Source organism: Magnolia sinica, chromosome 17 (genome assembly GCF_029962835.1).
Source record: "Magnolia sinica isolate HGM2019 chromosome 17, MsV1, whole genome shotgun sequence".
NCBI classification, from domain to species: domain Eukaryota; kingdom Viridiplantae; phylum Streptophyta; class Magnoliopsida; order Magnoliales; family Magnoliaceae; genus Magnolia; species Magnolia sinica.
This window is the reverse complement of record NC_080589.1, coordinates 68237226-68262997: the sequence shown is the minus strand read 5'-3', so window position 1 is coordinate 68262997 and position 25772 is coordinate 68237226. Positions and strand designations below refer to the sequence as shown.

Below are 25772 nucleotides of genomic sequence, written 5' to 3'. Positions count from 1 at the left end.
AGGGCCATTTTTGCAACGGATGATCCTCATGATAGGAAGGGTTGGATTTAGCATGCACTTAATAAGATGTAAGTTATTGGTGGGTGTACCATAACTTTTCGTACAAACTGTTGTACTTCAAACCCTCTCTTTTTTATTTGGTAACCCACCACAGCGATTGGTCACTGTCATGCGGTTGCATCTGGTCGTCTCTGGCAATCACAAACGGCCAAAATGTAATTAAACAGACGGTCCACAAAGCAGGTTCACAAAGACGCTTTTACCCCTCGGCCGCAAATTTCCAAAAAAGAGAAAACAATCCGATACTCTGGCAGAGTATGATGGCTCATAGACGTGCAATAAGCGATTTTACACGTGGCATCCATGTAGCTTAAATTACACGGTTTGAAATTTGAATCTCGACCACGCTTTACGTGGGTCATAACCAAAATTTAAACTGAAAAGATGTCATAACAGTAATGGACGGTTAAAATGCATAGTTGCATGCTACTCAACGGTCCATATTCAAGAAAAGGAACATCTTCATTAGAGGTGAAGAACGTTAAACAATCTCATTTCGAGGTTACGATCTATCCACAGTGGGCCCTACCTACAATTTCTTTGTGCATGAATATGAACAACTACATCCTGACGGAGTATCAAATAACACCTTGCTTTCAAAGCAGGAATGCACTCCAGTGCAGTGGGACCACTTGATGTGTGCACCACATCCAATCGGTTGATTTCATCCTATTAAGTGCATGAGATCTAAAACTTATGTGGGACCTATTAAGTGCATGATCTAAAACTTAGGTGGGCCACAGGTGACCGTTGATTTCATTTCGACCACATACGTTGCAAAATCACCTATTTCTCGACCGACCCTTAATTCGGGAGAGATTAATGGTCTGAATGGCCTAGATTCCATATAAACAACACGGTGGGCCTACAAAATCAAGGCTGGTCATTCCCAAAAAAGGTTGTTCTTTGTGTTGTGGCCCACCTGAGTTTTGTATCAGCCTGATATTTGGGTCCCACAAGTATTTTTGGGTGACGCATCTGATATACGGAATGGATTCGGTGTACACATCTGATATTACCGGTAAAACAGGAGCGGATCCTTTAAAAAATACATGCAAGGGTAAAACTGTCAGTTTCTTTTTAAAAAAGAGAAAAATTGGTATCTACCGACAAGATGTCGTGTCGGTTATAATTTCGGTTTCGGCGGGAAAATGATTCTGTCAAATTAGTTGTTTTCGAATAGAATGGCAAAGAGGAATTTATAAGATACTCTGGCAGACTACAGAAATTCATATTCATGCATACACCTTATGTAGACTTGGCATGAATAAAACTCAATCCAGATCGTTAAAATCGTAGGTCCACTGAGTTTAGATATATCCCAGAACCTAACTGAATGGATGATCTTAACTGTTGGTGGGACCATCGAATGAACGGTTGTGTGGAAGCGTACTTAACGGTGGAGATTCAACAGATTAAAGTCCATCAAAGGAAGATTTAGAGGGTCCTTGTGGAATCTACAGTCTACGTGGCTTACATGTAAGCTAATCTGAACCGTCCAGATGGCATAGTTGGAATCGTCCTTTCAGTTCAATGTTCAGTCATGGACAATCCATCGTGGGCCACAGGGTAAACAGTGGCCATGTGCATGCATATGAGTCTGTACTCTGCTACCGAGTTGGATGGTTGCAACTTGCAACAAGATACAGCTTTTCTACTCAAAAGTCACCAGTCAAGACAAACCGTTGATGTGAAACACTGTGGGCCCCACCTAGATAGCCATGTCATCTCGATAAGAAGGCTGTTACTTGTCACATGTGGAGCCCACAGCTTGAAATGGACGTCTTTGATACAACCGAGTGCACGGTAGTCCCAGATAGCCATATGACCAACGCCTAATACAAAATCTTATGCCTACAGCTGATCTAGGTGGGGCCACCATGATGTCTGTGAGAAATCCTCCCCATCCATCTGTTCTGCCAGCTCATGTTAGTGTATGAGCCCAAAAACTAGGCAGATCCAAAACTCAAGTGCGCCACACCACATGAAACAGTGGGAATTGAACATCCACCATTGAAACATTCATGGGCCACAACAGTTTAACTCAAGACTTACGTTTTTGTGTTTTCAGTCGATCCTAGTAGAAATAACCTTACGAAATATTTGGATAACATATAAAACATCACGACAGCTCTCGAGAATGTTTCAACGGTGGACATTTCCCTACCAACTTTTTCCTGTCGTGTGGCCCACTTGAATCTTGGATTTTGTGTATTTTTAGCTTTATGTCCTAACATGAGATGGAAAAACGGATTAATGGTGTGGATTTTTCACAGACATCATGGTGGGCCGGAAATCCCCATCCACTGATGAGGCCAGTTCAGGGCTATTCACCTACCTGTCATCTGTCTGCCGGCTATAGTTTTGTGTGTATGCCGTCCAACCCAAGCATTAGTTGAGCCTCACAAGGATTAGATAACCACAAAAGTCAGACTTGTCTGATTATTAGCGGGCCACACCATAGAAAAACAATAGGCAACAACCAAAAACATCCAAAGCCCATTTAGTGGCCCTCATGATGGGTGGTTGAGATGTCCTCTTTCATAGTGGTGTAGACAGGTTGGATGGTGCAAGATGCCCTACAGCAACCCTTGTGGAATAAACTGATCACTAACAATGCCATGATGAGAGACCCACCTTGCAACTAATCACATTTTGATTATAAAGAGAAAGGAATATGAAGCCAGACGGTCAGTTTTTTTTTTTTTTACCCCAAATGGAGCCATTGGTTTAGTGGTCCAAACTGATGCAATTGCATATGGGTCAGGAAATTTTCATGTGGTCGAATTCGATGTGGTCCATGGTTTTACAATTCAATGGTCTGAATTCATTCAGAATCCTAATCAGATCGACAGCTATTATTTCAATGGATTGATCATGCCATTGATGGACCTCGTGGGGTCCACATCAAGCTAAAAGGCTGAGATATTTGGCACTTCGCCAAAGGATACACATTTTTTTCTCCCTAGAATTATAGCAACGGTGGGGCCCACATTTTCCATATTCGATATTCGTCATTATTGCAGATTCTCGTGTGTGACCAACCGTTGATAATAAGTGCCTCACTTACCAGTGGGGCACACCTGTAGAGACTAAAATCCAAAAGATGCCTTAATGGGAATTGTGCTTAGGAAAGTTCTTAATTAATCTACACCCTACAAATGGGGATTGGGAATATAACGAATGGTCCACACGTAAGACTTTTATTAGGTGTGGCAGTGATCATCGGCTGAGATCTGACCGTGGGATTAGTTGGATTAGGTATACTGATGGGCCCACATGATCATCAGTTGAGATTTGACCGTGGGGTTAGTTGGATTGGGTATATTAGTGGGCCCCACATGATCATCAATTGAGATCTGACTGTGGGATTACTTGGGTTGGGAATACCGGTGGGTCTCATATTAGTTGTGATCATTGCAGATAGGTAGGAGGTTTACGCTCTAATTATACTACCTATGTACAACATTAATATGGACATGGAATATATGCGTATGGGATACTCCGGATAAATAAACTATTTAAGAATCTTTTTCTATAAATATATATCTTGATTTGGATATTTATATGAATAAAAAACTTAATTTTATAATAAAATTCTTAAATTGGATGTAAGATGCGGAAGAATCAAGAACTTTTCTCAATATAATATTAAAATGGCATGCAAACAAATAACGACTTAAGATTAAAGCTTTATGATCAGTACTATTCGTGCATTAATCAATTCGTTAATTAGTGATTCACGCCATTTTATGGTTGAGAATTTTGGATTTTGGATTGAAGCACAACATAAAGGTCCATCAGATGAACGGTCCAAATCATTTGACAATCTAATTACGATTGCCATTAATGGATCCAAATGCATCATGACATTAGGTGGGACCCAAGTTACATAATTCAAGGAGCCTACTACATCAATGTTCGATTCCAAGCTATGGGCCATTTGTACAGGATCGGTGCATACCTATTGAGCGGCTTGGATTATATGATCATGTGGCCCAACAGCCCTAACCCATCTTGATTAGAGCACCTAACTAGATTTGACCCTTAAGACCTAAATTCTAGGTAATAATGTTGGTTTGGGGAGAGGAAAATGATCATATACAGGGGTTGTATGTGGACTTTCACATACAGCCATTTTTCCTACCTAAGGTTCACGAATGTACAGAATATCCTATTCGTGAAAATTGTGGGCCACACCATGATGATGGTCTGGTGAAAGAATCAGGCCCATCTATTTATGTAGAGGGTCACAGATTCAAAGTCACTGGACAATCGACAGTATACCTTAGTCTACAGTTGCGGCGCACCCAATAAACGGATTGGACTGATATTCATCATATTTCATCACCATGGTGTGGACCACATTTTTCACGGTTCAGATGATCTCATCATTTAGCCAGACAATAGAGTTCACGTACAACCGTTGCATGTGATCATTTTTCCACTAGGGGACATCCAAACGGTACCTAAATGTAATAAATCTAAGAAAACAAAAACACAAACACAAAAATCAATGTGCTGTGACTTGTAAAAGGACTGCTGAAAGGGTGCGGTCTTTCCAGACTCGCCTCTCACACGTGCCAACCCAACACACGTGAGATATCCAAGCTGCTAGTCAGAGAGCCTCCACTGAGGAATTTCTTGCCTAGAAAGATAAGACCAAAATGATCTTTGGGATTGGACACATGTGCACAAAAGATATGGACGGTCAACAGACATTACCTAACAGCTAACCATCAATGTACATGTGGGGCCCACCAAAAAATGTAGCAATAGCCACAATTCAAGAGAAGAAGAGAAGTGCCAAAGGTTGGTTGGTTAGGGTATCTATAATCAATCTAATTTGGACCCATTAGATGAACGATCGAGGCCACCAAACAAGTGGGGCCCACTATTCCTTAAGATTGCAGCTTCATTGAAGGAATTATACCATGAATTCCCAAGTGGGCCACACCCATTTACTTATCTGGAATTGCTTTTGGAGTTCAATGCGGTATCCATATCACACTTCTTTCCCGTGGAACCTACCTACGAAGTGTCATTTATTGTGTGGACGCATTTTCTAATTGTTAGGCAGGCACCAGGTCGTTTTTTGGAGCCCGCGCAACGTAAAGATGTGGGGCCCACCGTGATGGATGTGATTTTTGCCTAACAGGCGTAGGATTTATGGAGGCTACCAAATTATTATTGTGCAATCCATTCGGTCCATCAATTTCATTCAAAGTGTCATATAACAGTGATGGTGGTCATAATAGTTATACCGCCACAGCTACAACGATTGTTATCATATATATGGAAATGCTCACCTGCGCACCAGCACAGTACTGGTGTGAACTTTTTTGAGAACCCATCATACTGATGTGGATCCAAAATTTGAACTGTTCATGTGACACAGCACCTCATGAAACCCCTCGGGCCCAAGGTAAAGGGCCCAAGTTTTACCTTGATCTAAAACTTTGATGGGCCATGAAAAATGAAAACAGTTTCCTCCCTTGATTTGCATTTCTCTTTGCCATGGCTCACCAGAATTTTTTATCTAGGTGAAAACTTGTCACATGGGATTTCATGGGATTCCGCATCACATGGACTGTTCAGATTAGACACCCATGACACGTGTGCAAATGTGCGGACGTGCATGGGTGCCCAGGTGAGCATGACTCTCTCTCTCTCTCTCTCTCTCTCTCTCTCTCTCTCTCTCTCTCTCTCTCTCTCTCTCTCTCTCTCTCTCTCTCTATATATATATATATATATATATATATATATATAAAAACTGTTATGGGCCCATTATGAGCCCTTTTTTATTTTGCAATGGCTATTTGCTCTGTAACAAAGCCATTACTTGACTGTTTTCATGAATATAATAGTTCATATTAGCATAAGAGTTGAAAAAAAAAAGAAAAAACAAAGGGCGGATCAAGGACTCAAGTAAGCCCACCATGAGAAAAGTGGGGATTCAATGCCCACCATTGAAATCTTCTCAAGGTGATGTAAGTTTTAGATCAGGCTGATATTTGTGCTTTCCCTTTATCCTTGTCGGAATATCACGTTGTGAATCGGTTTGATGGCATGCAAACATCACAGTTTTCTTAATGGCAGTTTTTTTTTTCTGCCATCTCCCTTTCTGGTAATCTGGTTCACTTGAGTCTTGGATTTGACTTGTATTTGGGCTCTCTTCCTAACATAAGCCGGTGATATTAATGGACAAGTGGAATTTCGCTCGGACATCATGGTGAGTTTCATAGAGTTCTAATTAATTACAAGAATTCTTATATGAATTTCCTCCATGGCATCCACTCTATACATAATTGCTCTAGATTGCATGTGAGCTTGAAATTTTAGCAACTCCAAAACTCAAAGTAGCCACATGATAGAAAACAATAGGATCTGGATGCCCTATTATAACACTGTTTACACTTAAGTTGTTATGGATATATCCGGCAAATAGGATGTCACCATATGTTAGTATACTTGCATAGAGTAAAAAAAAAAAAAAAAAAGTACACACATAGTGCAAAATAGAGATTATGGGAATCCGAAATACACATATGACATAGACACGTATCAAGCTAGGAATGACTATACCACCCAGAAAACTTATAGATGACTGAAACCGAGGGAAAAATATGCAGGCAGTACATATGCAAAGCACCCAAAGAGCACGTGCAACTGAGTGCAACACTAAGGTGGTGACATTTAATGACACATGGCCGGATTTAATTGGCCATGCACAGCTATAAACCTCTATATGATGCACTAAAAAGAGAGCCGTATGAAAACAGGAGTACGACCTCACACGGCAACATAATGGTTAACTGGCTTCTTAAAATATAAACATATCAAGCGAAAGTTGTTAATCAATTGGACAATCATCCCTAAAAGTCAAGGCACCACATGCAACCCCACCACCTAACTTAAGTCTATCAAAGTAGCAACGAATGATGAGTCATAGGCCCACACCACTTCAATGCAAACACAACAAATCTATTTTAAGCTTAATGCTGCCTATCAAATCTCTCGTCTTACATGAAAGACTATCTTATCTTATAGCTTAGCCATGTTAAGCATCTCCACCTATATCTAGCACCATGGTGCTGCAATTTAGATCAATTAGTATAAGTATAGTTTAATCTCTCCATTTCTATCCAACACATCATTGCAATATGTTATGTCTAATTTAATTTCATCCACAATTTCATCATTGGAATCCTTAAACTCTTAAGTCCAGACTTAGTGATTCCCTGTGCCACAGTCTATTAGACAAACCATGATTATCTCATTATCGTTTAGGTTTTGACGATTATCTCACGGCCATTTAATTTTAGAAATTTTTAATCAGGCATTTCACATGTTCAATTTTTCATCGGTAATTTTTTTCTTTATTTACTTTAATATATATATATATATATATATATATATTAATTGTACTATATTCATATTCAAATTAATAAAATTGGCACTTAGCATTATATTTCATGTTTTCTTTTTAAATGTTTATTTTGTTAACAAAGGAGACCATTTCGATGAAAGTGTCTTCAAGATAAAAACAACTTATCCAAAGAACTAACTCTCTCCTTCACAAATCACATGATTCATTATCAATCGATGGTTTAATAGTCAAGCCAATAATCACCAATCTAACGATCGACTATTTTAGCATATGGGCTCGTAAGGTATCATATGTGTTTTAGTATGCCTGACACATATATACTCGTACATGTGTAATTAAAATTATGCAATTCACTACACATGTGGCCATGTGTCCAAATTGAAGCCCAACACGCACTCTCCGGAAATAATGGCACTTCATGGATGGATCCTAAGGCAACAAATCACATCGATTGAACAATCCTAACCATCCATTAAGTCATGCTTCAAAATAAGAAGTGGCAAATGTGGATGACATCTAGCTCATTCACTAACCAGGTGGCCCACACAGGCAGCAACATCAATTCCGGCCCGCTGGTCTGATATTCAGGCCAGATCATGTGCAAGGTGGGCCCCACGTGGAAAATGCCCTCGTCCTCACCCAATGTGGACCGCAAATAGCCCCTTCTGACTAGGTCCGCATGAGACACCTTAGCATCTCTTTCTTTTTCAAATGAAGGTTACTCATCTATCAGACATGTGGCACAAATTCATAGCAATCGGGACCGTCCAACCAAAAATTTACAGTAAACAACCAGATAGAGAGAAATGTGGAGACATACCAGGATTCAGCGAGGCGTTGTTGCTTAGAATTCCAGAGAAAACCTCCAGCTTATTCATGTAGCGACTAGAACCATGCCGGGTCTTAGATCTTGCTAAGCAAGATGCCACGTCATTGCACCATGCTCCTCCCTATGAACAAATTCAAAACAATAATATTTTTTTAAAAAAATGAGAAAATGTTGCATGGAAATTAACATCCAACCGTCCAAATACGCTGATTGGGAATCCCAACGCATTCTTTGATATGGGAATTTTCAATATCTCATTCAAATACAGGTTGGATTCCCTCTCGTTGATGCTAATATGTGGATTTGAAAATTATAATAACTAGTTCAATAAATGGAATTTTAGATTCATTATAGACATAGTCACTTATCCAAGGGCGCAGATTGGACCTAGCTAAAGACGGACGGTCCTGTCAGGGACTTTGTGGGGCCCACCGTGATGTATATGTTTTATCCACGCTGTCCATCCATTTTTACAGATCATTACAGGTTTTGGGCCCAAAAATGAGGTAGATTGAAGGATCAAGTGGACCACACCACACGAAGCAGTGGGGATTGAATTCCTACCGTTGAAAACTTCTTGGGGGCACAGAAGTTTTGGATCAAGCTGTTTATGTTTTCACTTCATACAGGTCTATGCAAACTTATAAACAGGTTGGATGGAAAACAAACATCATGGTGGGCCCTAGGAAGTTTTCAACGGTAGGAATTCAATCCCCACTGCTTCATGTGGTGTGATCCACTTAAGCCTTCAAACTGCCTCATTTTTTGGACTCATGCCTTATAAAGATCTGTCAAAATGGATAGACGGCGTGGATAAAACATATACATCACATTGGGCCCCACAGATCCCCTGACAGTACCGTAGTGGGGTAGTACGCAATCCACACCCCTAGATGATTTTTACGGTGTGGCCCACCTTTTACACGGCTTGATGTTCTACCATGACATCCTCGCCGGAAGAAGCGTTGTATGTATCTAGGTCATTCATGTACCCCGATGCAAACGGAAACGGATTGGCTACTCCCCTGCCACCAGCCCGTGGCTGATGGTCGGTGCTCTCTGGGCCTCACCATGTTGTATGTGTTTCATCCATTTTTTACCACCACAAAATGATATATATATATAAATATATACATAGATATATATATATATATATATATATATATATATATATATATAAATATAAGGTAGTCTACACCACAGGAAAACAACAGTGATTGGATATCCACATTAAAATCCTCCTAAGGCCTCCTGTAGTATTTATTTGACATCCAATCTGTTGATTAGGTTATACGCCCAGACGAAAGGATAAAACAAAGACCATCTTAATCCAAAACTTTTATAGCCCCTAAAAAGTATCTAACCTAGACGATTCTTTCAACATTGTTTCCTGTAACGTGGCCCACTCGAGATGATACATATCTCATTTTTGTTCTCATACCATAAATTGAAATGGAAAAATAGATGGACAATATAAATAAAACACATAGTGGGGCCCACAGAGCACGGACCACTAGCCATTGGCTGGTGGCAGGGAAGTAGCCCATGCGTTTCCATGGAAACACCCCTTAAGAGGAATGTTCACATGCCAGCTTGTTTCTGATTTCCTACATCACATGCCCACATAGTCATCTTAGCTATACCGACCAAATCAATGGACAGCCTATGAGCTGGATTACTGTACGGTCACCTACCAAGTGGGAAAACAAAGGCCCACCACCAGCCTAATTCTTAGGCTGATTTTTACGCCATGGAATACAAGTGGACCCCACCAAATGAACAGTCGGATCTCCCTTTCTTGTCCTACTTTTCCCCTTCAACTTGGATGAGGTTAAAAAAAGGTGTAATCGCTAGATTCCATAAAAGGGGAGCCACGAAGGTTCGATTGAGATCCAACGGTTCCCACCCTTCCACGAAATCACGCTGACACCAAAAACCAGTAGTACTGACAGTTGACCGGACGCAAATTTCGTACAATCCTCGTCACATGCAAACGGGAGCGGATTACGTGAGACACCGGGTCCACCCAAGTGGGTAGGACCCCTGACTGCGGGGCTCAGAATAATGCATATGCATTTAATCCACACCGTCCAACTATTTTGAAAGCTCATTTTAGGGCATTATTCCAAAAATTAATCTGAATCAAATCTTAGGTGGACCACACCACAGGAAAAAGTCTTGATTGAATCCCCACCATTAAAAACTTCATGGATTCCACCAAAATGTTTATTTTCCATCCAACCTGTTGATAAGGTCACAAACACCTAATTGTAGAGAAAACACAAATATCATCTTGATCCAAATATTTTGTGGCCCACAAGAAGTTTTTAATGATCAGTCACCATTGTTTACTGTACCATGGCCAATCTTGAATTTGGAACTGCTTTATTTTTTGGGTAGTGCCCTAAAATGAGCTTTCAACACGGATGGACGGAGTGGATGTAGTCACAATGGCCCCACAGTCAGGGTCCCACCCACTTCTCACCTAATCGGCTCCCCAGGGAATCCGTGTAACTGAAAGTTTCGTGGGGCCCACTGCAATGCCTTTGTAACATCCACTCCGCCCATCGGTTTCCACGGCTCATGTTAGAACGTGAGCCCAAAAGGATACAGATCCGAAATTCAAGTGGGCCATACCGCCAGAATGAGTGGATAGGAGCCACCAATGTTGAAAGCTCTTATCCCCACCGTGAGGTGTATATGCTACCCAACCGATTCGACCTTTTTTTTTTTTTTTTTTTTAGTACAGACAGGGTTGGAAGGGTAGATTGACTTGGGTCCATAGGCAAGAGCGTACCTACCATCACGTGGGTCTAACATTCATGAAATCCAGTCCGTTCATCAAGTATGCTGCCTCTCATTTACCTACGAACCCACATCATCATCTATGACTTACGAGCGTATTAGGTGCAGATTATATCTACAATGCCTATCCATTTGCTAGATCATTTTAGTGCATGAGCCCAAAAAGAAGCAGATCGAATTCACTGGTGGAGCATTTTATAAGAAAAGGTGGTGATTGACCGTTAATGGGCCACAAAATTTTGGGTAAATTTGATATTATTTTTTTCACTTTGTTCAAGTTTACGTAACCTTATCAACAAGTTGGGTGGCAAGTAAATACTATGGAACATTACATTATAGTAGGCTATGGAAGGTTTTAAATGATAGAGCATTCAATATGATATGGTCCACCTAGCAATTATATCTTTTATGTGGAAATACACATACCTACCGTCAATAGGATACGTCAAGCAAGCTAACAGCAACAGGTGCAACCCGACGGTCCAATCACTATCACCTCTCAACTAACCAGGAGGACCCCATCTTCCAGCATCGGGTCTCGACCTCAGCAAATGTGTTGAGCCCGACCTCAGCGAATATGCTGAGTCCGACCTCATCGAACCAGAGTCCAATCAGGAAGAGCCCAGCTTCTCACCATCATGTCGAGCTCGGCCCCAATGATAGGCCAAACCCGGCCTAACCAACGTTGCTGTTAGTCCGCGATCCACACCGAAGATCGTGGAGATCATTTCCAGCACGGTTCTCCTCGTCAAAGATCTAAAAGGATCCTTGATGTGCGTAAAGTCAAAATCTTACTAGGATTCTGTCCCCGCTAAAGCAGGGACGATAGCACCCTACGCCACTGCCTCTTCCCACCTATAAATAAGAAGATCCCTCTAGGGGAGATGTACACATAATATCTAGTCCTAAACCCTCGACACTCTTTTAAACTCAGATTCCTGACTTTGGCATCGGAGGGTCCCCAGCATAAGTCAGGGTCTTCTCTGTTTGTTCTTTGCATAGGTTCACTTGTCAAGAAAGGTTGATCAAATTTCTGCATCAACAATATCTACTTCATTTCCAAGCTCAAGCTCTAAAATGATATGGAAAAATGAATGGACACCATGAATATAATCATAAATGCATCAAGGTGGGCCCCAGAGTAAGGGCACCATCTTAGGTGAGGCTAGGGCCACACCTAATCAACTCCCCTATGTCTTTTAGTAGCTAAACTGTGGAAGTTACATGAATTCTTTTTTGTCATTCACTCTGTCAAAGGCTTTTATGCTACATTCATGTTCTTTCATACATTTTCCTTTTTCTCTTAGGGCCTTTTAACTTGTACAAACAAACTCTCCTAACCAATGAAGTTCTTAATTAATCTTTTAAAACCCAAAAAATCATGACCATTCAGAGCACTTAGTAGGCCACCCAATTAGAAATGGTTGGGGATCGAATCCCACATTAGTTTTGTCTAGGTCTCACCCTAGATTATATATTTTATCTATTTCATTCATTAACTTGCCACATTAGGATGATAGAATTCTAAAATAAAAAATAAAAACTAATAACATTGTTCTAAGACTCAAAGTAGGTATAATTCCACATAAGGTGGTCCACTCGAGCATTGAATCCGCCTTATTTTACGGATCATCACCAAAGGGTGATATCACTAATGGAGGGATAGATGTCATGAAACCTACGTTGTTTCTTCAAGGCATGCTCCACGCATGGGTTTTTGATTGACGTGACGATAGAGATGGCTGTTTTCCACACGGCAAAAACACCTAAGTGGGGCCACCATGTTGTATATATAAAATTCACTTCGTCTAACAGATTCTATCCTCTAAAACACCTAAGTGGGGCCCACCATGTTGTATATATAAAAATCACTTTGTCCACTAGACTCTATCCTCTAATTCTAAACTCTGAGTTGAAAAATCAGCAAGATTCACAACATGTAAGGAAAAAAAGATGGATGCTAATCATAGGTTTGGGTTGGGGTCAACATTGTGTGTATCTTTCATCTAGCCCGTTGATCATGTGTAACTCACCAAAATGAAATGAAAATACAAAAATAATCCTGATTCAAGTATCAGGTGGGCCACACATATGAACTTCAAGGTTTTACCAGCAGTTTTACATTGTTTCATTGGTTTGGCCCATCAGGCTTTTGTCGCCGGGGTGAAATTTTGTATGTACAGTTCAAATGGTTCAATGGACGGTGTAGAGTAAACATATAAAACATGATAGACCCCACAGAGCTTAAATGTTTTAGGCAGCTATCTACAATTCCGTTCCCATGGCTATGATTAGAGGTGGGCACTGGGCGATTCGATCTGGCTAACTCGACTTGTTCAATTCATTCAGATTCGACTCGGCCCGAACCAAATGGGTGAGTCAGCCCAAACCGAGTAAGCTTCGCCCAATCCGAACTCAAACCGAGTCGAGTTCAAGTTACCTAGTAACTCCACCCAAAACTCAATCCGATTAGATACGACTCAATTCGAAACTCGACTCTCTAACCCTACCCGCCGTATCCTACCTCAACCCGATCCCAAAATCTCTCTCTCTCTCTCCCTCATCCTCCTCATCTTCCAAGTCCGACAACCACCCACCATCATCACCCTCCTCCTCCTCCTCCTCTCTCTTCTCTCCACTCTCTTGGTCTCTCCCTCCCTCATCTCTCAATCCGACTCGATGCCAACTCGACCCGACTCGGTACTTCTGATCAGATCGGACTTGGTCCAGATTAATCCAGGCCAAACCGGACTCGAATTAAGTCAGGCATGCTGGAATTGGCATCTAATTGGATCGAGTCCAAGCCTATTTCAAAACCGTATCCAGTCGAGTCAGCCCTAACTCGGTCCGACTCGACTCAATGCCCAGCTCTAGCTATAACATAGAACCGTGATGAACCAAAATTCATGCAATTGTCCTCAGCTGAGGCTACAATGAAAAGTGTACTTGGCTCAGACGTGGGAACAAGGCACACGTGTTCCATTTCCGGTCCGCTCATCAGGTGAGGACCACTGGGTAATTTCCACATCTTAAAAAGGTTGGCAGACCGGTGGGCCCACTATTTGAATAATAAGTTCCGAAGCGTATTGCATGGATCCCATGAAGTGAATCTTTCAACTGATGATACCTAAATAATAATTCAGTGGACCACTCGTACTTCTATTTTTTTAAAATATTTTCTTTCATGGCCTAGACTCCTATGTTAGTTAAGCACCATTTAAAAAATGGTTGTTACTCATTCTCCTCATATCTGGCACTGATGTGCAGCTATCCAGACCATCCAAATTGTGGGTCCTATGTAGATGGACCGTATCTCTAAAACCACACTGATCATGAAATTCTAACCATCCAGCTAATGAATTTGAAAGGATGGTTAAAAACAGATGGCTAATATCATCTTCTCGGTCAGGTGAACAATTTGGAGAGTTTAGATTGCGTTGCATCATGGATTGGAGAAATCCTTACCGTACAATTAACATCTATTAAATGGATGATTAAAAATAAAATTCCCTGGGCTACCATCATTTTCTCCATTGAACAATTTGATCAGCGATCCAGATGTGGACATTATCAGCCCCATTCAATGGACAGCTTTGATCTTGAACATATGTGTCATGTGTCATACGTGTAAGCCATCTCCTTAAACATTGTATTGTGGGCCATTGATCTAAAATTTAGATGCTTTGCAAGCAAGCTCAGCAAACCTAAGATAGATATATTGGATTAGAGGGAATGGTAGTGGGCCCCACAGGGTGTATCCTTATCAAACCTTAGATGTAGATAAGATTAGAAGGAATCTTAGCGGGCCCTTGGGGATGGTTTACTTATTCTAATAAGACAGGTAGTTTCGTATGAGGAAAGTCTTGAATGAGACCTTAGGGGCTCTGGGGGACCCACCGTGATATATATGTTTTATCCATGCTGTGTATTTATTTTGATGGATCATTTCAGGGCATGAGACAGAGAGAAAAAAGAAGGCAAATCTAACCGTTAAGGCAAATGTAACCCTTAAGTGAATTACACCACATGAAGTGAAGTATGTGGTTGAAAACTCGTCGAGGGCTAGAGAAGTTTTATATTCATGACCTTATGGGATGGCAAATAAACATCATGGTGGGCCCTAAAAAGTTTTCAATTGTGAGAGTTCAATACTAATTACTTCATGTAGTGTGGCTTACTTGAGCCTCCAATCTGCCTACTTTTTCAAGTTCATGCCTTAAAAGTATTCTTCAAAATAGATGGATGACATGGATAAAATATATATATAACCGTAGGCCCCATGGAACTCTTGAGACTACGTGTCTAGCTTGGAGTAGTTTACTCATTCTAATAAGTTAGGTATTTTCGTTTTGTAAAAGTCTTGAATGAGACATGATCATCTTGACCTTTTATTTAGTGTAGATTGGAAAATGAGGACATTTTTGTTATTTCAATGTAGTTAATATATATTTTTTTCTTTTTTCTTGTATTTTTTGGATAGTTCATGCTAAGGAAAACTAAGGGGTTCCATCTTAAAATTCAAAGGGGTCTCAAACCACCAAAGGACAAATTGATACAATAAAAACCTCTAAGAAGAACCATTATGCTTTTTATAAGCATAGCTATTGGATTTGGACAGAGTAGATGACATGGGTTTCTAGTCAATTGTTGACTTGTTTCATTGAATTATTTGATTCCAAACTTGCAATTGTAATTAATTAACACCATGTCATGTTTTGGTCTGATGTGAGCATGGATTAATTAGTCTGAATCAAATGCTAAAATAAAAACCAAAGAAAATGACCCAAATACTTCAACAGACGTATTTGGTAAGCTTACTTGTCAAATGTGCTAGTGCACTCGTGCGTTTTTCAGCTAGCTATGCTTCGTTAACTACTAACTATATATAACTTTTTAGATGTAGTGCTCGGAATATACGAAAATGACAAAGGGTTCAGATACCAGCTTTAATTTGGCATGCTTAAACAGCCATTCCACTAAGGTAATAGATTATGGTGGCAACCGTTACAAATTATAAGACCCTGACATCTAGCATGAAAAAATAATCCATCATCACAGGTATGGCCACCATAATAATCCGTTATCTCCAGTAAAGATTATAATAGCCCGTAATAATTTGTTATTGGGCAAATACAGTTATTTTGATTTTTTTGATAAAAAAGGAGACCAATAATTATTATAGAAAAATAATTCGTAATTGCAGTTACGGCCATGATAACAATCTGTTACATCCCACGTAAAGGTTTTAATAACCTGTAATAGTTAGTAATGGGACAAATACAAATATTTTAATTTTTTAAATTTAAAAAATAATAAAAGAATACCATGACAGTTGTTACGACTCATATCTCGTTAGGGACATGATAATAATCCGTTACGAAAGAACGGAAATACCTTATCTTAAATGCAAAGCACCACTGGAAAAGCAAAAAATAAATAGCATTCAGACGTTTGGAATACCTTATCTTAAATGCGCACCAACGGAATAGCATCGAGACATTTGGACAGTCCAATTAATTCCGAATGTCCACTAGGGTTAGTAAAAATTTCACATGTTATCGTAAAAAATCATATTGATTAGACTATTCTAACAATCATATGGGGAATAGCCTACAAAATCAACGGCTAAGATTAATTTCTTTTTATATTTTTACATTTTTGGTCACTCAGATAAACATAGTCCCAACCAACAATTCAGCAACTCATTTGTTGGAGGCGATCAGTTATCAGAAGGGTAAGGTGGCCGGTTTCCAACTTGGAATGGCATTCTTAAATTGATCCGAACCGTTCATGTTCTCGTATGATAATATAGAAGCTATAATCTTATAATCATACTTCATCGATGATCCTGAAATTCGAACCATGGAATTGAATATGGACCATTATATATTCATCATCATGCATAAACAGCCGTTCAACAAAATTTTCATACAATAGCTCGATAGCATAGAATCAAGAACATGAACAGTTCAGATGATCATTCAAGATGCAGTCGGGGGTGGATACTGATGCCATACCGTAGTAAGATACCATATCAAAACCCTTTCTTTTTCTTGCTCTTATCCTCGTCGATGACAGTTATATTCAAGCGAATAATGGCTAAATAATGGTTTATAGAGCTGCACAAGTGTACAAAAAACTCATGAACATGCGACACACGTGCCTTAGATCCAATCCATCCATCAGAAAGGCACCACTATATTGATGCCCTAGTCTTAGAATCAGGTTGGTGGGCCATAGTTTGCAAAAAAAAATGTACGGCTGTGACGAACTTGGCTGAAGTTTTCTTACCCATCCACCTTCCAATATTGGGCCCCACATGCTGAGCAAACAAGATTTATTTTTGGGTCACTCAGATTTATTTTTGAGAAAACGTGTAGAATTTCAGACCAACCTGATGGATGGTTTGGATCTACACCTATATATGCCATGCTGGCACATGTGTGGCATGCACACGTGTGTGAACTTGATCACCTACAGGTGATAGCACCATAACCTGCCCAGCCAACGTGCCTTTTTAGGAAATCAGTACTATGAAATGGGTGGGACACACCATAAGATCACCTTTTATAAAAAATATCAAGCTGAAAAGCCTGCCAGGTGGGGCCCACCTCTCTGTTGAGCCAGACAATCGGTTGTCCTTTGATGTTACCCACATGATGAGCGGACTGGAATGATTTTTGTGCCAGTCAACGTCATGGTGCGGCATCCCATTCTAGTTGGACAGATGTTGAACACGTGGCATGTGAGAAGGAACGTGGTCTCAGTACCACAAGTTGTGGTACATGACCTATACCTATAGGTGATCAGCTCTTATGTGGAGAGGATCGCTAAGCCCTCCCCATCCACATACGTGCCAACGTGGGTCATGCCTCTAATCTGGCTGCCCACTCTGTTTAGATCAACGGCACATAAAATTCATCTATCCTACGCCTCAGGTGGGCCACATGTAAAATAAAATCACCTTCCGTTTGTTTTTTAATGCTGTGGCTTTCACTTTAGGAGTGTAGCTTGTCTTTCTTATGAGCTGGAGGATCTAACCGGTAGGGCCCACTTGATGGAAAGCTTGGATCTCAAACACGTGTTCCGTATTGGCACAGGCTAATACTTATTACACCCCCAATAACTCCCGTGGGGTTGATCGTGGCGTGTAAATAGATGATGTAGAGCATTAGAACACCCATGCAAGTTTTTATTTATTTATTTTAAGACACGCACACACACACCACTACACACTCACGCCTTACGGGGATATTCATCTATCCTACGCCTCAGGTGGGCCACATGTAAAATAAAATCATTAGAACACTAATGTTCTCGTAGACCAAAGTGAGTAATTAGAAGTCATTTTAGGTTCGGGGGAGAAACCACTTAGCCAGCTAACCCGCTACACTGGTTCGCTGAATTGGTGAGATTCTATCGTATGGACGATCGAAATTTTATTTTATTTTCGTTTTTATTATTTATAATAAATTTAGTTCACAACATAAAAATGGCATATAAAATTTAAGAAAATAACATGGTTATGTTAAATTGTACACTTATTATTTTTAGCAAAAGAAAAGAAAGAAATGTAATAGAAATCATGACGGTTTATAAATAATAAATTTATTATTTATAGTAAGTCACGCTTTTAATGAGTTCTGAGTTGGAGTTAGATTTTGAAACTTATTAATAGGTTTGATATTATTATTTAAAGGATTATAAATTTTTTTTACCATTAATTAATTAAAATTTGAATTTCTTAAAATTTAATTTAATTTTCTCTAGTGCATTTCAAGAATCTCTATAATGACTCCAAAGAATTAAACTCTGTCTATCACTGCATCAATGGACATCCTCTCCATCCATCATTCGAGGCAAATAATGCTAGTCCGCGAGAGTTAAAAAATAGAACGATACAAAAAATCAAGTGGGCCACCCACAGCCCACAGCGAACAATGGGGATGGGAATTCCCACAATTGATACCTTCCGGGGGCCCACAAGGAGGTTCATATGTTGGGTGTCTCATCCCCACCTTTCCCTATGTTGTGGTCCACCTGATTTTGAACTGGCTTTTTTCTAAAGGCTCACGTCCTAGCATGAGATGGCCCAGATGATGGACGGCGTGGATGCCATGCCACACAGACGTCTTGTTTCACGGGAAATAATCATTTTTACAACCGATGATGACCAGTTGGATGGTTAAGATCTGTGATTTCGTATGGTGAGATATCCTGTGGGACTACAATTTTGGGTAGTCATCCAGACTATCTAAACAATTTCAAGGTCCAAATCTCTTACTAACCTCAAATTGTAGAAGCCAATTGGCAGCTCCGGCACCGAAACCTCTGTCCAAATGATACGCTGGCGAGCTTCCATCCAAACAAACTGCAACAAATGTAAAAAAATAAATAAATAATATAAATAAAAAAGAATTTCAGGATGGGGTTTGGATCGAGACCGTTCATCTACTAGATCCAAACCATGGATGGCCCCCGCGTGAATATCATACTGAATGGATAATCCCATCCACAGGACGGTGATCTCTGAATAGACGGTCCCAATGTATATAGATTCAGCAAGAGAAACTGATGGATTAATCCCAGTAGTTGGATGGTGTGGATGCGATTCCTTCTGCCTACGTATCAGGTATTGGGCAACGTACGTCCCTTTCTGATCCAGCTCCAACGGATCAGAGCCGGCCTCTCAGGTTATGCTATACGCATGGCATTGGAATGCAGTGATCCAAACCATTCATGAATGGGCCATAGAACGAAACAGTCCTAACCATTTAAAACTGGTGTATGAAATCAAACAAATTCTATGATTTTGCATGACGTTTTAATGGTTTCCACCGTCTGATCATCATCATTTTTCATTCTACTGCCAATCTATAGTCTCCTATGATGAATGAATGGTTTGGATCGTCATGAAAATTCCGTGGTCCATGACATACACACGTATGCCGTATTTGTACGACGCGATTTTCCTATAACAGTCGTTGTCGGAGTCCGTGCAACAAAAAGCTCAGTGGGTCTGCCGTGATGCGTGTGTATCCGACTCCGTCCATCATCTGCATCAGGGCATGTTAGGCTGATAGACCGAAAGTAAGTCCGACACCAAAGTCAGGTGGGCCACACCACGGAAAAAGTGAGAATGGGGACGTCTACCATTGAAAACTTCTTGGGTCCCACTCAAGCTTTTCCCTTCATCCTCGTGATTCTCGAGTTATATATGAACGGTTGGATGGAATAAAAACATCACGGTAGCCCCGAGAAGGTATCAATGGTGGGTCCCTATCTCTCGCTGTGGGCACACATGCTGGCATTAGCTGGAGTAAATGATGGATGGAGTGGATTTAACGCACATCACGGTGGGCCCCACATAGCTTTTCGTTGCAGAGCTCCCTACAACTGGTGTGGGAAATCAACGTGGTTATATACTATGGTACTGGCCGGGATGCTGTGGACCCCACCTTAACTTTGCATCCGATCCATCCGTCCATTGGATGGGCCCTTCGATGTTAGGCCATGAGGCCAAAAATCATCACGAACGAACTCAGATGGGCCCCACCATAATCACTACGTGTTTGTGGGGCCCACCGTGTTGGATACAGATCATCCAATCCATTCATCAGAGTCGCCCCACTAGGATGAAGCGATCCGAAAAATCGTGCCATTCCAAAAACCCAAGTGGGCCACAACTCGTGAATTCAGATGTGTTGAGCATGAATCGAAATTCCTCCCTCCGTTGTGGCCCACCCAAGTTTCAGATCTTCCTGATTTTTATTTTGTATACTGATCATGACGGGAAGAACACGATGGACGGGCCGGATCGAATTTGCAGTCGACGTGAATCCCAAGCAACCACCGGTCCATAGAACGAGCGTATATGCTGAGTATGCATGTATACACACGTATCTAGATGTATGCATGCAAGTACATGTAACCGTATGCATGCATATACGTACGTGTATATATGTATGTATGTATGTATATGCATGCATGTATGCATGTATGTATGTTGTAAAAGCTTGCCTGCTCCAGCAGCTGCGGCCCCACCAACCAGAGTCATATTAACCAAAAGCCGCTGCTCGATCGAGTAAATGCTCAAAGGAGCGAAGCTCATCAAAATGAAGAAAATTCCCGCGAAATTCATTCTCATTTGAATTTAATTTCCAGAAGGAGAATAAAACCCAAGAGGAAGAAAGGAAGAGATGCAAAACCGAGAAGAGAGTCTGTCTGTCTCTTCGTTGCAAGGCAATGGCATTTATATAAGGCTCGAAACTGACACTGATTGAGAAGATATTTACGGAATCTGCCCTTCCCTTTAACAACTTCGTTTCATTGCATTTTGAAATTAGTTCCGCGAAAATTATACAGAAAATGACGGAATTATAGCGATATTTCCTTTTTATCGCAATTCATCTCGTGTGAAAATCGATGATTTTTTAGAGACTCGAAATAAGCATCATTTGAAGAATTATTTACGAAATCTGCCACCTGTTCTAGCAATTTCATTTCATTTGAGCTGAAAAAATTCAAAACTCCCGGCTTCAAGAACTGTTTCACTTGTAAATATCGCGATATTTTCAATTTATCGCAACTGTCGCAGCTTGCGTTTTCAGAACTTCATTTCATTGCATTTGAAATAAATTCCGCGAAAATTTTACTGAAAAGGACCGACTTTATAAAAACACGTAGCTCCTTTTTTACGAAATTATCGCAATATGTTCAATTTATCGCGAAACGTTTCGCGTTTTTAACCCGAAACGTTTCGTCCGTTTTATTTCGGCGAGAAATTAGGATGAAAAATAGTCAAGATATTATGAAATCTGCCACCCGGTGTCGCTATCAAAACACAGTTTCACTTTTAAATATCGCGATATTTTCAATTTATCGCGAGTATAGCAGAAATGTTTTGCGTATTTCTAGAAAACAATTTGTCTGAAAGGGGAAGCGGATCGAATAAATGAAATTAAAAAATTTTAAAAATAATCTCGCTTAAATTATCGATATTTTGGCGAGAAATTCTGCGAGATGCAGCGGAGCTCGAGCTCAACTTGAAGAGCGTTTGCAGAAATGCCTCGAAATGAAATTCAATCCCATCCAGACGAAAATCGATGGAATCCGATTTCATTTGAGTGAAATTGCAGAAAAGACGAAAGAGGGAAAAACGAAATGAAAGATGAATCTCGCGAAATAAACCCGAAAAGAAATGAAAACGATCTTATTTACCGAAAAAAATCTCGCTCGAGGAGTGAGAAATGCGACTCTTTCGCTTGCGGTCTTTTCGCGTTGGCCAGATATTGAAAATCTGAGAAAATGCGATTTTAAAAAGGAATAGAGAAGCTGAAGAAAGAAGAAGAACAGATCGAGAGCGAGAGCGTTTACGGAGAGAGAGAGAGAGATTTAAAGAACTCCACGCGTGGCTTTACACGCAACCACACTTGCCAACCTGGCCTTTTTTTGGGACGTCTGAGCGGTGCTGAAGGTAGGCCACTGTTAAGATGGCACAGTTGTCTGACAGCGAGGAAAGGAAATCAGGGCTGTCAACATGACGGGTTCGGGTTCGGGTCCGGGTCCGGCCAAGTTATATCCAAGCTCGGTCTGGAATGTATAATTCGGGTCCTTACCATGGAGCCCACCTAGATGTATTTATTCTGTATCCACGCCGTTCATCTGTTTTTTCACATCATTTAAGGGCATTATTCCAAAAATAAAACAGATGTAAGTAAACCATACAATAAGGAACAATGGTTATTGACCATGAATGGGCCACAAAAATTCTGGATCAAGCTGATTTTTTTATTTACCTTCATCCAGGTCTGGTTGACCTTACCCACGGGTTAGATGGAAAGAAACACTACAATGCGATTACTGTGGGCCACATAAAGTTTTTAATGGTGGGAGTTCAATCACAACTGTTTCGTGTAGTGTGGTCCACCTAAGATTTAGATCTACTTAGTTTTTTGGAACACATCCTAAATTGAGCTAAGAAAATGGATGAACAGTATGGAAATGCAACACATAATTAAGGTGGGCCCATCTGGCAAAGTTTCATTTAACAGTTGCATCCACCCATTAAGTAAATATCAAGCCCAAGCTTAGTCTATGCTGGTGACAGGCTGCCTGGGTTAAGCTAATGGGTTCTTATTGCAGCCTAAGCCCCAGCCAATTCATAAATGGGCTTAAATTTAAGCCTTGATCTACCACTTTCGGCCTAGGATATCAGCCCAATCGAGGTCCAAAAGCTTCAGAGCTCAAAAGCCCAACCAGCTAGACCAGCCCATGGACAGCCTAAAAAGGATGTAGACAGCTAGGGCTCTCAATGGGTTGGATTTGGATTGGATACAGTTGGATCCCACTCCAAGTCCAAAATATGTAGCCGGATTTTAATCCATTTATAAATAGCCAAATCTATTTCTGATCTAAAAATACATATAGTCATTGAATTCGGGTTGGATCTAGTTTGAATCCACCCTATCACAAATAAAAATATATATAAAATAATATATTTAATTTAGTAATAAAATGGTGTAATTCGAATATTTTCAATTTAAACCATGCATGAGTATTAAGTTTGAAGAACATAAGTTGAATAATCACATAAAACTTACTATTGTTAATAGCTTGAGCTTGAAGTAGGTAATAGTGAGGATCCGATCGGAACTAACCGGATTTGATCTGAATATGATTTGGATTTATTTTCATGAACCTCGACTCAGTTCAATTAATTAATCAAACCTATTTTAAAAGCTGACTCACATCATACAGGGTAGGAGTGAATTGGATTACAGATCTAACAATTAAGAGCCCTATAGACAACTGGTTCTCTCTGGTACTCTGGTGGCATGATTTTCATTAGGAATGTGTCAGGGTCTCAGATCTGACCCGCTCAATTCAAAAGCCGATAGACAACTGGTTCTCTCTGATACTCTGGTGGCATGATGCTCATTGGGAATGTGTCATAAACGCACTTCGAGTTAAAACACCTGAAGAAGTGGCCCACGTTAGATAGGAAATATGCCCAAAATCAAATTCATTAGAACATTATAACATCTGATTAACCGACATTGTCTGTGGCATTTGGACCGTCCACTATTTTTCATTTGTTACAGTTATGATCATATGCTTAGTTAATTATGAGGCTATGACCCATTTATAATGGGGCCCGTGATTTCCAGGGTTCAGTTTGGGGCGTGGTCCATCAACAATAGAGGTGTAAATGAACCGAGCTAGCTTGGTTAGCTCTCTCGTCTCGACCCGAAAAGCTTGATTCAACTCAATTCAAAGCTGAGTTTGAGCCAAGTTAAGCAGATTTTTTGAGCTCGAAAACGAGTTCGAGCCGGCCTCAGCTGGACCCGACTCGGATTGAACCAGTTCGGTGATTTGTTTACTTTGATATTAATGTTGCTCACCAATTGTTTGATAAAATGACTTGGCTAGTGGCAAGGTATGTATATGAAATCAACACCTTTTTTTCTTAATTTTTATGTTGCTTAGAAGGTATTTGATAAAATACTTTTAAAACCATTGCTGCTGTCTCAAATATATTGAAATTTTGCAGCTGCAGCCTAAGTGTTTGTGACAAACTGGGCTCGAAGTGGCTTGAGCCGCTGACCGAACTGAGGTAGTGGTCCAGTCGAGTCGAGATGAGGCCAGCTTAACTCGTTCGACCTAATGTACACCCTAATCAACAGTGAGAGGCAATAAATCAATGGTTTGGATTTCTGAAGAACCGACTTGGATAGTACAGAGAAGGTGTGCGAATTGTCTGCGACCCTACCAGTTATGAGAAGTTCTTGTGGTCAGAAGCCATGTGGAGCCTACAGAGATTTCCGTGACAAATCCACTTTGTCCATTAGTTTCTCAAGATCAGAATAGGTTAGGAGTCCAAAAAAGGCAGATCCAAAACTCATATGGGCCACACAACACGAAACAGCGAGAGGTACACCATTGAAATGTTACTGGAACCGACATGGTGTTTTTATGACATCTAAACCATTCATAGGGTTGTTACCACTCGGATCAACGGTAGGCACAAATATCACCCTGAACGGTGGTAAGGTGGACCCCACCACGAAAAAGAACTGCTTGAAAAGCAAGCCAACGGCCCACTTTCTACTCACTCAAGCTGAAGTGTTCCCGCCAAATATAGGATTCTCTGCCCGAGTATTCTGGTTTGCAATTCCAAGTTTTCTACGAGTGGGGCCGTTCTCCACGGACGCGGATTTCGTAGCCATGTTCTCACCATCCTTTACCTTGGTTTGAAGACTCCGTGGGACCCACCATTGGAATGAATGTATACCGTTGAAAACTTTTTGAAGGAGGAAGAAATTTATTTGTGTTTTCTCTTCATCCAGGCCTGTGGAAGCTTATGAACAGGTTGGATGGCAAATAAACATCATTGTGAGCTTAGGAAGGTTTCAATGGTGGATGTTAGTATCCCCATAGTTTTCTTTGGTGTGGTCCATTGAGCTTTGGATGTGCTTTAATTTCACGGTCTTGCCTTAAAATTAGATGGAAAAATGGATGAACGGTGTGGATAAAAAATATACATGATGGTGGGTCTTACAGAGTCTTCAAACCAAGGTAAAGGATGGTGAGAACATGGCTACGAAATCCGCATCCGTGGGGAACGGCCCCACTCGTAGAAAACTCGGAATTGCAAACACGAGTACTCGGGCAGATGATCCTATACTT

At 40.5% G+C, this 25772-nt stretch overlaps 1 protein-coding gene across 3 annotated transcripts in view; it reads right to left on the bottom strand.

The window, feature by feature from the left end:
* LOC131231050 (pectin acetylesterase 9) overlaps nt 1–22443 on the bottom strand; it is a 39585-nt gene extending 17142 nt beyond the window's left edge. For all 3 annotated transcript variants that reach the window (XM_058227133.1, XM_058227134.1, XM_058227135.1), the window contains exons 1-3: nt 21105–22443; nt 19373–19455; nt 8271–8400 (exon numbers count right to left, since the gene is read on the bottom strand). In XM_058227133.1, coding sequence (XP_058083116.1) covers nt 8271–8400; nt 19373–19455; nt 21105–21231 — 340 coding nt within the window. In that variant the 5' untranslated portion in view covers nt 21232–22443. The remainder of the gene's footprint in view (nt 1–8270; nt 8401–19372; nt 19456–21104) is intronic.
* Between the last annotated feature and the right edge of the window lie 3329 nt (nt 22444–25772).